A 12,813-nucleotide genomic window follows, 5' to 3' on the forward strand; every position below is an offset into this window, starting at 1 on the left:
CAATCCATCCAGCTCTCTCCTTCCCCTGCTGTGTGCACACATCCGTTCTCTACATCTGCATATCTGTTCCTGCCCTGTAGACAGGTTCATCAGTACCATCTTCCTAGATTCCGTATATATGTGTTAATATACCATATTTGTCTTTTTCTGACTTACTTCACTTTGTGTAACAGGCTCTAAGTTCATCAGCCTCAGTTCAGCTGACTCAGATTCATTCTTTTAATAGCTGAGGTATTAATATTCTGTAATATTAATGATCTGTAGCATTAATGTTCGGAGAAGGCAATGGCAAGCCACTCCAGTACTCTTGCCTAGAAAATCCCATGGATGGAGGAGCCTGGTAGGCTGCAGTCCGTGGGGTCGCTAAGGGTCGGACACGACTGAGCGACTTCACTTTCACTTTTCACTTTCACACATTGGAGAAGGAAATGGCAACCCACTCCAGTGTTCTTGCCTGGAGAATCCCAGGGACGGGGGAGCCTGGTAGGCTACAGTCCACGGGGTCGCAAAGAGTCGGACATGACTGAGCGACGGAACGGACGGAAGGAGAAGGAAATGGCAACCCACTCCAGTGTTCTTGCCTGGAGAGTCCCAGGGACGGGGGAGCCTGGTGGGCTGCCGTCTATGGGGTCACACAGAGTCGGACATGACTGAAGCGACTTAGCAGCAAGGAGACAAAAGACCTGTATGCAGAAGACTGTAAGACACTGTTGAAAGAAATCAAAGACCACACAAACAGATGTTCTTGGGTTAGCAGAATCAGTACTGTCAAGATGACTGCTTTCCAAAGCAAAAATTACCAATGGCATTTTTCACAGAGCTAGAACTAACAATTTTAGAATTGTATCTTTTAGAATTTTGATTTTTCTCCAGGTATGCGCTCAGGATTGGGATCTGTCAGATCATATAGTATCTGTTTTTAGTTTTTTAAGGAACCTCCAAACTGTTCTCCATAATGGCTATACCAGTTTACATCCCCACCAATAGTGAACGGGGGGCTTCCTCAGTGGCTCATCCGTAAAGAATCCCCCTGCCTCATAGAATTAGTTTGGAAGTATTTCCTTCTTTTTTTTCCTTTTTGAAGTGTTTCTTCCTCTGCAGTTTTTTGGAATAGTTTCAGAAGGATAGGTTAGGTTTCTTTTATCATAGAAGGAAGTTCTCTTTTAGTCTTGCTTTTCTAAGGTTTTTATCATCAAAGAATGTTGGGTTTTGTCATTGCTGTTTCTCCATCAATTGAGTTGATTATATATGTTTTTTCTGTTTGTTCTAACAATATGGTATATTGCATGAATTGATTTTCTAAGTCTGAACCACGCTTGCATTCTGAGATAAATTCTACTTGGGTTCAGTTTGCTACTATTTCAGTATGTTGTGGTTTTATTTTCATTCGTCTTAGTTTACTAATTTCCCTGTTTGACCCATTGGTTGTTTAAGAGTGTTGTATTTCTACATATTTGTGAGTTTTTTTTTATTTTTCCAGATTTCTAGTTTCATTCCACTGTGAAGGTACTTTCTGTTACTTCAGTCTTAAGCTGAGGCTTATTTTGAGGCCTGCCATGTGGTCTGTCCCGAAGGATGTTCTGTGTACACTGGAGGAGACCGTGGGTTCCACTGATTCGAGTGGAGTATGCTTTGTGCATCTGTTGGGTGCAGATGGTGTTCAAGTCCTTTGTTTCCTTATTGATTTTCTATCAGGATATCTCACCCATTACCAGCATCGTTTTTAACTTTTAAAAAATAGTTAACTAGTGTTAGGTGGTTTTTGGTTCAGGCTGGAAAGTCGGTTTTATGCAGTATTTAAATCTAAAATTGGGCTGAATACATGGACACAGTATTGGGGAAGCTTCATGGCCTTGGGCAGTGTACGTCTGTCCATCCCATCTGTAGCATCGGGCTAGGGACTAATTGTTGGAAACGTAGCTTCTCATGGCCAGTAAGTGCCTTTAAGTGAGCCGTGTGGCCTTCAACAGGCTGCCCATTTCCCAGAAAAAGTGCTACTATCACGTTTTACAAAACAGGGTCCCTACTTGAGGTTTGCTGGGCTTGAAGTGAAGGTGAGGCTGGTACTGTACGGAGCAGAATTCTGTTCTAAACAAATTTACCAGTGGGGCCCCAAATGTTTGTACCCAATCAGCTCTGAAGAAGTTCCAAATTAATGCATTTTCTCTTTATTTCATATCCTGAGACGTCCCCACTGAGGCATTTACTTCCTAATGTAAGATGAACCTTCAGTTTATTGAGCATTTGGTAGGGATTCCAGTCCTCTCTTAAAAACGTGGTTCTCATCATGGGAAGCTCTGTTTACAGTCTGATAGCAGCTTGGTTCCCAGGACTTCTCTATAGTCCTGGGAGGTGCTTTCCTTGCCCAGACCATGAGCTAAAAGGGCTATCTTTGCTGTGGGCCATTGAGGGTGTCTGTAACTGCACTATTCAGCAGACTTCAAGTGAGGGCTAACAGATCCCTGAAGACTCAGCTCTCAAAGTCTTGTTGTACAGACACAGCTGTGGTGTGTAAGGCAGGTTTATGCTCAACCCTCTCTGCTGAGAGGGGGTTGTGAAGAGGGGTGCTCCTTAAAAGAGAACCCTTTCCTGCCCCTGTGCAGCACAGATCACCCTCAGGACCTCAGGGAATGCAGAGAGGACAGGGTGGGGTACAGGGGTGGCCTGTGAGTGCTGAATGTGACAGATTGTAGCCTAGAATATTCTGTACAGCCTCTAGAGCTTTGGTTGAGAGGGAGCCAATTTTTCCCTCTTTGCCTTCTCTACAGCATGTTAATAGTCCCAAATGGTAGAACTGCAGACAGCTTGATTTATCCCAGCTCTATTCTTAAATGGTTGCTAGTTTCTTACTGCAAGAAAATTCAGTTTTTCAGTGGGTCAGTTTAATAACAAGATCAAGGCAGACAGTCTAGCTAATATTAAACTTTGTTTTGTTGTTCAGTCGCTAAGCCATTTCCGACTTCTTTGTTGTGACAGCCCCTCACCCCCATGGACCATAGGCCACCAGGCTCCTCTGTGTATGCGTTCTCAGGCAAGAATACTGGAGTGGGTTGCCATTTCCTTCTCCTACTCATTTTAGGTACTTAAAGATACTAATAGTCTAAATCTTGGGGTTTTATTGTGAGGTAGAACAAAACACTTTCTTTTTTCGGACTATAAGTGAGGCAACAACTAGCATATTATAGGCTTTGTAGAAACATTAAGGCCATGTCCTTACACAGTGAAAACACCAGCCTACATGTTCCAGGACCCCCTTGGAGGCTCTACTTACAGCGGAGCTTGGGGCCTCTGATTCCCAGGCTTTCACACCTTGATAGCTGGCGTGAGGCATACATCTGTTTTGGTAAGGGAGCTTCCTCCACTGGGTGAGCCATTTTTCCATAATTGATTTCTTTTTATAAATAAAGAGAAAATGGTTGGGAAGCTAAAGGATCCCTGTATCTGCTCTCTGTCAGCCCAGATGGCGTCTGTGCCGCCACTCTGAGGCCTGTGACATTGCAGAGATGGAGGTCACCATAGCGTGTGGCCGAGCAGAAGGTGCTCCTCTCCCAGAGAAGCCAGAGGCTTCTGCTCTGTCCTGGGGACCATGTGGCGCCTCCCGCGTCCTGCCTGAGTCATCTTGGCGCTCCCACTTCCTGGTTACTGAGCTGAAGAGCATTGAGCGTCTCTGTGGTTTTTTCCCAGAATGCTGCTCCTGGAGATACTGGCTTACATGTTATTTTATCTGAACTTGTACTTATGTGCACTATATATTTCTTGGGAATTTATCAGTTTTTCCTAAAACTCAATGTACTATTAATCACATAATTTCTGTGTAGGTACAGATGTAGCTGGATGATGGCTGGCTGCTGGGTTTATTTATTAGTGGAGCAGAGACTTGGGGAAGAGTCCATTTTGACCCTGGTCTTTGAGTCAGAGCCCAGCGAAGGTTCGTCTGAGAGCCCCGTTGATATTCCACAGGCTGGCAACATGGTGCATTGATGACTAGACAGCCTGTCATCCTGGGCCACAGAAGTAACAGCTGTTGTTAAGGTTTGGCCAGACTTCGTATTCTCCATTCTCTCCACCCCATGTTGCATGGAATGCACACGGTGCCATTTAATTACTTCAGTCCCTTTCTTAAAGGAAGAAGACACTGAACCAGTATTCCAGAGGTACTAGCAGTTTGAAGGTTTACTCAGTAATTTTCTTTGCAGGCTCAGTAGCTGTAAAGATCTCACTTGTGTTTTTGCAGTATTAATTAATTTCAAGTGCAGTTTTGGCAGACCAACCAAGGGTCTCAACAGGCTTCATAGAACAAGTGCTATTTTTAAGACCATCTCAGTGAAACTGTTTCCAAATGAAACTCAACAGGAACCAGCCTTTATTTGGATTCATATACTCAGTAAAACGCTCAGCTTTTGTAGGCGTGTCAGCTGCTCCTGTTCACAAAGTAAGGTATATGTGCCTTTTGCTACTGTGTTTGTTAAGCATAGACTGAAGAATATAGGTGTTCTTGCCTTTGCCACGGTTTCATCTTGGAAAGGAGGCAGTTGATTCATCCTCTGGAGAAATATGGCTGTGGAAGTGTGGGACACACCGGATCCATCACACACAGTGGTCCTTGGTGAGAGTGCTGTCGCGTGGCAATGTGGTCCTGTTCTGCCTGGTGTGGTAGCCTCTAGCCATGTGTGGGTACCGAGCACTTAAAAAGCAGCTGGCCCAAGCTCTCGCAAGTAGCTTGTGAGAACTTCGTATAAAAAAGGAATGGATATAAAATCTCTCATTAATGTTTATTGACTTCATGTTTAAATGGGGGGCTTCTCAGGTGGCGCTAGCGGTAAAGAATCCACCTGCCAATTGCAGGAGACGCCAAGGACATGGATTTGCTCTCTGGGTTGGGAAGATCCCCTGGAGAAGGATATGGTAATCCAGTATTCTTGTCATGAAAATTCCATGGACAGTAAAGTCTGGTTGGCTACAGTCCTTGGGATTGCAGAGTTGGACACAACTGAGCACCCACTCACATGTTTAAATGGTAATGTTTTGGGTTATTTGGTTTAAATAAAATACATTTTTAAATTAATTATACTATTTACTTTTATTAGAAAATTTGAAATTTTGAGTATGGTTCTCCCTAATTGGATATCTTTCCATAGTCTCTCAGGGCTCTGAGAGCTGGCACAGGTTCTGGGATATGTGAATTGACTGCCTATCCATGGCGAGAGTCCTGTTGCCATTTTTTAAGGGTCTTATGCAGTTTCTTTCAGTGTCTCAGTGATGTGATCTCTGAGTCATGGCCGTGACATCTCTTGTCCATGCAGCGGTTCTCAGGGCCACAGTAGGAGCTCGACCCCAGGAACTCGAGCAAGTCACCCACCCTTCTCAGCTTCACCTGTAAAACAGAGTTAGATTGAGGATTGACAGAGAATAGTTAGGGCAGGCATACTGCAGGGGTTCCCTCAATTCTGTTCTTATTTCAGGTAACTGGGGAATGAGAACACAGAAAACAAAACCATGTATATATACACGTACATACATATACATCATATATCTGTGTGGCTTCCCCAGTGGCTCAGCAGTAAAGAATCTGCCTGCAATGCTGGTTCAGTCTCGCTGTCAGGAAGATCCCCGGGAGGACGAATGGCCGCCCACTCCAGTATTCTTGCCTGAAAAATCCCATAGACAGAGGAGCCTGGCAGGCTGCAGTCCAATGGATTGCTCAGAGTCAGACCCAGCTGAGCTCACACGCATATATATGTGCATACACTCTAATCCCTGGTTTTACTTTCCTCTGAGAGCATTTGGATGTTGGGATGGGAAAGCATATTATCAGCAGAGCTTGTCTCACAGGCACTGGTCTGGATTTGGGTTTTGGAAGACTTTTATCGTCTCCTCTAGTTCTGTTGCCTGGTTTTCTGAGTGCACTGTTGATGTCAGAGCAGAGCAGAACAACTGGCTGGCTGCAGTGATGGGAGCGGGTGGCTCCCTGGCTGAGAGCCCATCTCCTGCCTTTAGTGCACGTGCGAACAGCGATTGTTTACAGTTCAGAACCTGGTCGGCCTGAGAGACAGTTCAACTGAAAATACACGACCACATTTTGATGTGCTTGACAAGCATGTAGAGGTTGCAGAGAGAGTCACAGGGTCTGTGTGGCCTAATCACTCAACGTAGGAGAGAGACTGCCTCAAAAGTGTCAGATAGGACGCAGGTGTGTAACACAGGGGACACTTTGTGCAAGTTTCTGGTAGAATGGCCTTACTATCCCACTAAAATGGAGGTAATAAGGAAGGAATAGTTGACCAGAGAGAACAGCATGGAAGGACCTGCCTAACATAGTGGTGAGTGGTGGCTTTTTTATTATGCTGTCTGGGCCTCAGCCATATGAGATCATAGAAATGAGAGATGGAAAAGACCTCCTGTATTAGGTCATCTAGCCCATCCCCTCCAGAGCTGACTGACCCCACAGTATACTTTCCAGAGCTTGGTCCAGTTTTTCAAGTGACTCAACTGATGGAGTTTCCACCAGCTCCCAGAGGGTGCAAAAAGGTAGTGTCTGAGACTGCTAACTTGGATCAGGATTTATTCTTCTTTCTCATGACGAAGATCCCTGTGACGATGCTTTGTTTGAAGAGAGATGGGGTAAATCCTGCCTCTGTCACTAACTTGCGTATAACTGCGGATGACCTCAGCGGGCCTCATCTCCACGTCCCCCTCCAAAAAGCGGGGGTGTGTTGCTGGGTTCCTTCAGTCTGAGCGTTCTACGACTTGGCGGCAGCACCTTACATAGCACTTTATAGTTTTCACAGCTTGTTCACATTTGTGATCTCATTTGAGCCCCACCGTTTTTAGGGAAGGAGTCGATCTTATTATCCTCCCGACCATCTCCCTGCCTATTCTGTTTCTTGTTAATCAGATGGAGGCGTTCTCCCCGGCAGTGGGTGGTGGGCCAGGTGGTCAGGCAGTCCTTTCTGATCGGCTTGACCTCACAGGTGCTACTGTGCCTTCTGAGACACCACGTGGGTGCGCTTTACTCTCCTTGAGGTGCGGCCTCCTTTCCCAGGCAGCAGCACCGCTCAGGTGGTCCCAGGTGCCTCTGGAGCCCAGAGCGTTCTTGCCCGTGTCTCTGGGTGGGACCTGCGGGGGATGGATCTCAGTCTGTAGTGTGACATGTCATCAGGACTGCACTCGGGGTCCCGTGTCTCTGGGTGGGACCTGTGGGGGGGTGTGGATCTCAGTCTGGAGTGTGACATGCATCAGTAGGACTGCACTCGGGGTTCCCCTTTGGTGCTCCCCCGGGCTGTTCATCGTCAGACCCATCCTCCTGTGATAAAGGACTTTGCATGGACCCATAGGCAGGCTGGTCCGTTGGGAGTTAGTAAACCAGGCACCAAGGGCTCATCTTAATTCAGACTGTGCAGTTCCTCCCTTTCCTGAACCTTTCTCTAAAAGAGGAACAGTATGGAATTTACTGCAAGCAGTTGGTCATTGAAATTTCTCTCAAAATCATTTCTTTTTTTGTCAAAGACATTAAATTTTTAAACTCTGGTTCAGTAGGTATGTAATTACAGTACAGTTCACAGTGCAACTAGTCTCAAGTAGAGTTGTAAGAGTTGTAGCTTGCAGATTCTGGGTTCTACCCCGTGCCACTACTGTTTGCAGGAATTCCATGTGGATGTGGTAACATTCTCAGCAAAGCGGTCAGCGTCGAAATCACGGGTTGGAAACAGCAGTGCCTCAGGGACGTATCTCCTGGGGCTGTGTGGTCAGGCTCCTTGTTTATGGCCTGGAGCAGGGCCAGACAGCAGATGCGTCATCTCCCAACAGCTCTGCCTCACTGAAGGTCAGCGCCAGAGAATGGCAGCGGTGAGACCCAAAGCCGGGTCAGAACTGGAGGCTCCGGCTCTGTGCTCAGCGTGTGCGTTATCCTCATTAACTGACACATTTTCTGAAGTACTATGAAAATAATGGAAAGATATGTTATCTATTCTCGCAGATCCTGAGGAAGCTCAAAGGTCTTGCCTTAGACACCGAGACAGAGCTGGAGAGACAGGATGAGGCCTTGGATGGCATCACGGCAGCTGTGGACCGGGCAACCTTAACCATCGACAAGCATAACCGACGGATGAAGAAACTGACTTAGAGGAGCAGGAAAGCGTAGGGGTGGCTGCTTCTGATGAGAATCACTTCGATCGCGTTGTTCTCAGATCCTGCATGCTTCCTTTGAGATGAAGACCCAGGAAGTCATTCCAAGTGCCCTGTCCCGGGAGGTGCGCAGCTGCCTCAGATGAAGGGCTGCCGAGATAGCTGCGTGGGGTGATCGTAGCTGCCACCAAGGGATTCCCTTGTAGGGAGCTGAAAGTGCGCGGGAAGAGTTCTGCCTACAAGTGCAGTGAGCTGCAAGGCCCTCTCAGGCTGCCTGGGGAGTCGGGAGCACACACATTCAAACACAGGCTGAGCCCTATGAGGTGGCCACGGCAGCTCAGTGTCTTCACTCTGAGGGTGAGCTGGACCCAGGCCTCAGGGACCACTTTGCATGGCCACAGTCCCGGGTCTCCAGTGCACAGCTAGCTGTATTTTCATCCTGTCTCCATTCTCAGTGACCATAAAAAGGATGATTTATGTCTCTTATTTCTAACCCTCTGCCTGTTTGAACACTGCAGGCGCATCCTTTGTCAGGAAAACCTCTTCTCCAGAATCACGTTCGGTCCCGAGCCTGCCTTTCCTGCATGGCCTGCTCAGCACAGACCCCCTTGCCTTCATGTTGTTCCATTTTTCTCTGATGGACAGGTCCGTTTCTTTTTGGTTATACTGTAAGTTCTAACAAAAGCTAAGATTATACCCGGTACACCACGAGATCATCCTGTACACACCTGAAATATTCTTTTACTGATCAGTTTTTAGTCAAACATGAAAACAGTACAAATTGCACCTATTTTAAATAGTGTTAATTTTTGCTTTTCTGCCCCATTTCTATCCAGAGACAGAAATGCTAGTTTTAGAATGTTGTTTGAAGCTATACATTGATGCCTTTTGGCTTGGTTTGGGGTGCCTTAGTGTGTTCCCTGTTGGCTCAGACAGTAAAGAAGCCACCTGCAATGTGGGAGACCTGGATTCAATCCCTGGGTTAAGAAGATTCCCTGGAGGAGGGCATGGCAACCCACCCCAGTTTTCTTGCCTGGAGAATCCCCATGGACAGAGGAGCCTGATGGAGTACAGTTTGTGGGGTCTCAAAGAGTCAAACATGACTGAGTGACTCCTGGGAGAGCTACTCACGGGAAGATGAGGGGAAAGTAGAGAAGTGGGTGACGTCCTCCCATTCTCACAACAGGCCACGTCCAGGCTGCTTTGAAATAATATCCCAAGAACCTTGCCCAGAGAAGCACACTTAGACCTTGTATGGCCGTTGCTTTGAGTTGCCTGGCTGCAGCCCTCCCAGGGTGGTGCCTGCAAGCCCTATGCTGCCGTGGTGCACCACTCCTCTTGCATACCAAGTCCTGGGCGGTTTTAAGAATTAATTCACAGACACAGTGTTAGTTTCCGGGGGCCGCCCTAACAAAGTACCACAGACAGAAGGCTTACGGCAGTAGGAATGCGCTTCTGGAGGCCACAAATTCAGGATTGAGGTGTGGGCAGTCTGCTATCCTTCTGGTGTCTCTAGGAGAGGATCATTTGTGCCATTTCAAGGCACCAGTGCCTCCAGGCATCCCCGGGCTTGGGGCCACACCACCCGGATCTCTGCCTCCGTTGTCACGTGGCCACCGTCCCATGTTTCTGTGTCTCAGAGCTCCCTGTCCTTTCTCTTATTAGGACCCATCCTAATCTAAGGTCATCTCACCTTCAGACCTTTTCACCTTGATGATGTCTATAGAGATCCCATTTCCACATTAGGTCTGAGGTTCCGAGTGGGCATGGATTTTGGGTCACCTAGGGATGCCCAGCCTTGTGACAGCTGATCCATTCCAGAAAGACATGGAAAGTAGCATTTCTCGAAGATAGTAGTCGTAAGGGTCTTTCAGTTATTTTCCTTATTCACTGTGGTAAATTACGTTCCTAGTCTCTGTTTGTCCTACTTGGTTTGTACTTACTGACCTCCAGAATGAGAAGTGGGCCTGTCCTCTCAAGGTTTCTCATCCAACGCAGGCGTGTGAAGAGTGGCTCTTGACCTCTCCTGTGCCTCAGGTGATGGATGAGCTCAGAGCTCATGCCCCTCCCACGGGGTCTGAGCCGCATGCCGCCGTCTCTCGTGCATGACGCCGGGGAGGTCAGGGAGAACGCCGCAGGTGTGAAGTGTGTCGACAGGACAGCTGTGGAGAGTTCGAGCCTAGAGGCAGCCGCAGCTGGCCTGCACCCCTGTGGAGCCTGGAGGGACACTTGAGGAGAGGCACAGGCCAGCGCAGGTGGGCAGGCTGCACCCAAATACCGTGCTTCTCACGGCAGCCCTCGAAGAGCGCGTCCCCTGGGGTAGAGCGCGTGGTTCTCACCATGGCCACGCGCTGGGCTCACGCCTGGGACTCACAAAGTACAGGCATACATACACTGACCCCAGGCCCGGAGGCAGAACATCTGAGGGCGCATGCGTTATCCAGATGTCTCTAATGAGCAGGTGACTTCCTGCCATCGGACCTGCTCTCTCTGCATCTAGCTCTGGAGAGCCCTGAGCAGCTGAAGTGAACACGAATCTGTGCCACTCATGATGCTATTCTGAATACAGTGGGCACTGGTCAGAGGTCCCCAGCTCAGTCTCCAGCAGCCAGCCAGCCTCAGCTTATCCTGAAAATAGATAACTCCTCTGGCATCAGGGCCATAGACACCTCGGCTGCTAACAGGCCTCTGGAGAGAGGGGCCGGGACTCTGCTGGTGATCCCCTGCTAGTAACAAGCCCTGAGCTCTGTGGGCCTCACCCTTTCCTTATCCATCACCAGATAACTCTGAGCATGAAGGTGTGTGGTGCAGAAGACATTGTACTGTTAGAGGACTGTTCTCTGGGCCCTTTCTCGCCCATGAATAGCTAAATTGATGTGGAGACTTAGAGTGTTTTAAGAATAATAAAAAAGAAAAGGCCATCAAAGACCATTTTATGCTATTTTTTTTTTAAACCTTGACCCCAGAAATAACTTTTTAACCATAACACCTTCCCGTAGCAGAAAATCCATCTGCCAAATGGTTAGTCACCCAGGCTGAAGCAAAATTGCCAAGAACTCTAACTGACTCTCACGACACACTTATCCCTGGGGAATAATTCCTATCCCAGGGGAACTGATTCCACTTCCCATTGCTCCCTCCAACTGTGGTGCACTGGCTCTGCCTCCATGTTTTAGACACGGGGAGGCCATGATGGGGACAGCTGTTGAGATGCTCCTAGAAGCAGTACCCAGGGAAGGAGACGAGCAGGTCAGCTGGTGGTCTCTCCTGCCATCCTCAGGCGGCCTAGGTGGTATGTGTCTTGATGGCTGGAACAAAGTGGGTCCTACCAGGTGAGTAGACCTCTGGAGAGTGGCAGGAAAGGCATCCTGAGCCTGTTGTCATCACCACTGGTGTTTGGATCAGGACCTGTTGTGTCTCCTGTTTTGTTTTTTATTTTCCTGATGTGGAGTTTGTCCTGTAACACTGACTTTGGGTTTGTGTCGGGGGTCAAGCTCATGCATGTGAGTAACAAAATCTATTTGCCCTTTAACCTCTGACTGAGGGAATGGATTGTGTTAAGTTTGCTATCATCCCATAAGGTGTTTGCACTTCTTGACACACGTAGTTCTTTAAGTTAGTTTTACACTCTATGAAGGTGGGCAGGATAAAGACCCACATCTGATGCAGCTGTGCGACCAGCACTGAGCCGAAATGAAACTGCTTTGACATTTCTTCAGAAATGGCTGATTCTTTTGTTTGTTTAGGGCAGAGTCAGCAGACTTTTTCAGTAAAAGGCCAGGTAAAAAATACTTCATCTTTCAAGCCACGTGGTATCTGTTGAAATGTCTCAGGTCTGCTGTTAAATGAAGGCAGCCTGGACTTAGGAACAAATGGTCATTAAAACTACCTGTGAGGTTAGAATTTCATATATTTCATGTGTTCCAAAATGTTCTTGTTTTGATTTTCTTCTTTCAGCCATTTGAACATTTATACATGTCCCTAGCTTGTAAGCCATAGAACAGACTTCAGGGCTTTGCACTCACCTGCCCAGATGGGTGTGTTCCTTTGAAGTTTCACATCAGAGTCTTCGAGCATTGTCTGGAGGGCGTCTCACTTCCCTCCTTAGCCCCAAACTCAAGCATGGCTTGAGCCCTTCGCATGGCACTTTTTGCTGGTGGCCAGCACTGCGTCTAGGGTTGCGGCTGGGAGGGTTTTGGGTATTTTTGCCATAAAAGATAAAAAGGCAAAAATGACATAATGAAACATGAAAAACTAATGACAAAATCTTTAAAAGATTTTATTTTGGAAAAATGAAAATGCTAAAAATATTTGAATACCATTTAAAATGTGTGTAGATTCATGGTTATAGTTGTATTTGGGTATAACTTAGAGAAAATGATGATACTTCGGTTTTCACAGTCGATCATTTAAGGATTCAGGATCTAATGTCAGTTGTAAGTTCTTTATAAAAAAATCTGAAATCTCTTGATATTTTTCTGGAAGTAAAATAAACAGATGAAGGATGCTATTATCAACATATTGTGTATAATTGGTAGTACATGCTGCTGCTAAGTCACTTCAGTCGTGTCCGACTCTGTGTGACCCCGTAGACGGCAGCCCATCAGGCTCCCCCGTCCCTGGGATTCTCCAGGCAAGAACACTGGAGTGGGTTGCCATTTCCTTCTCCAGTGTGTGAAAGTGAAAAGG

General features: G+C 47.1%; 1 protein-coding gene across 1 annotated transcript in view; it reads left to right on the plus strand.

Moving 5' to 3' along the window:
• The window catches only part of SNAP47 (synaptosome associated protein 47), a 61,862-nt gene extending 49,225 nt beyond the window's left edge, over window positions 1–12,637 (plus strand). The window contains exon 5 of the mRNA XM_055431302.2: window positions 7,976–12,637. Coding sequence (XP_055287277.1) covers window positions 7,976–8,122 — 147 coding nt within the window. The 3' untranslated portion in view covers window positions 8,123–12,637. The remainder of the gene's footprint in view (window positions 1–7,975) is intronic.
• The last annotated feature ends 176 nt before the right edge of the window (window positions 12,638–12,813 follow it).

The sequence above is a fragment of the Moschus berezovskii genome, chromosome 8, assembly GCF_049115385.1.
Source record: "Moschus berezovskii isolate FMDL1 chromosome 8, NW_MosBer_1.0, whole genome shotgun sequence".
NCBI lineage: Eukaryota > Metazoa > Chordata > Mammalia > Artiodactyla > Moschidae > Moschus > Moschus berezovskii.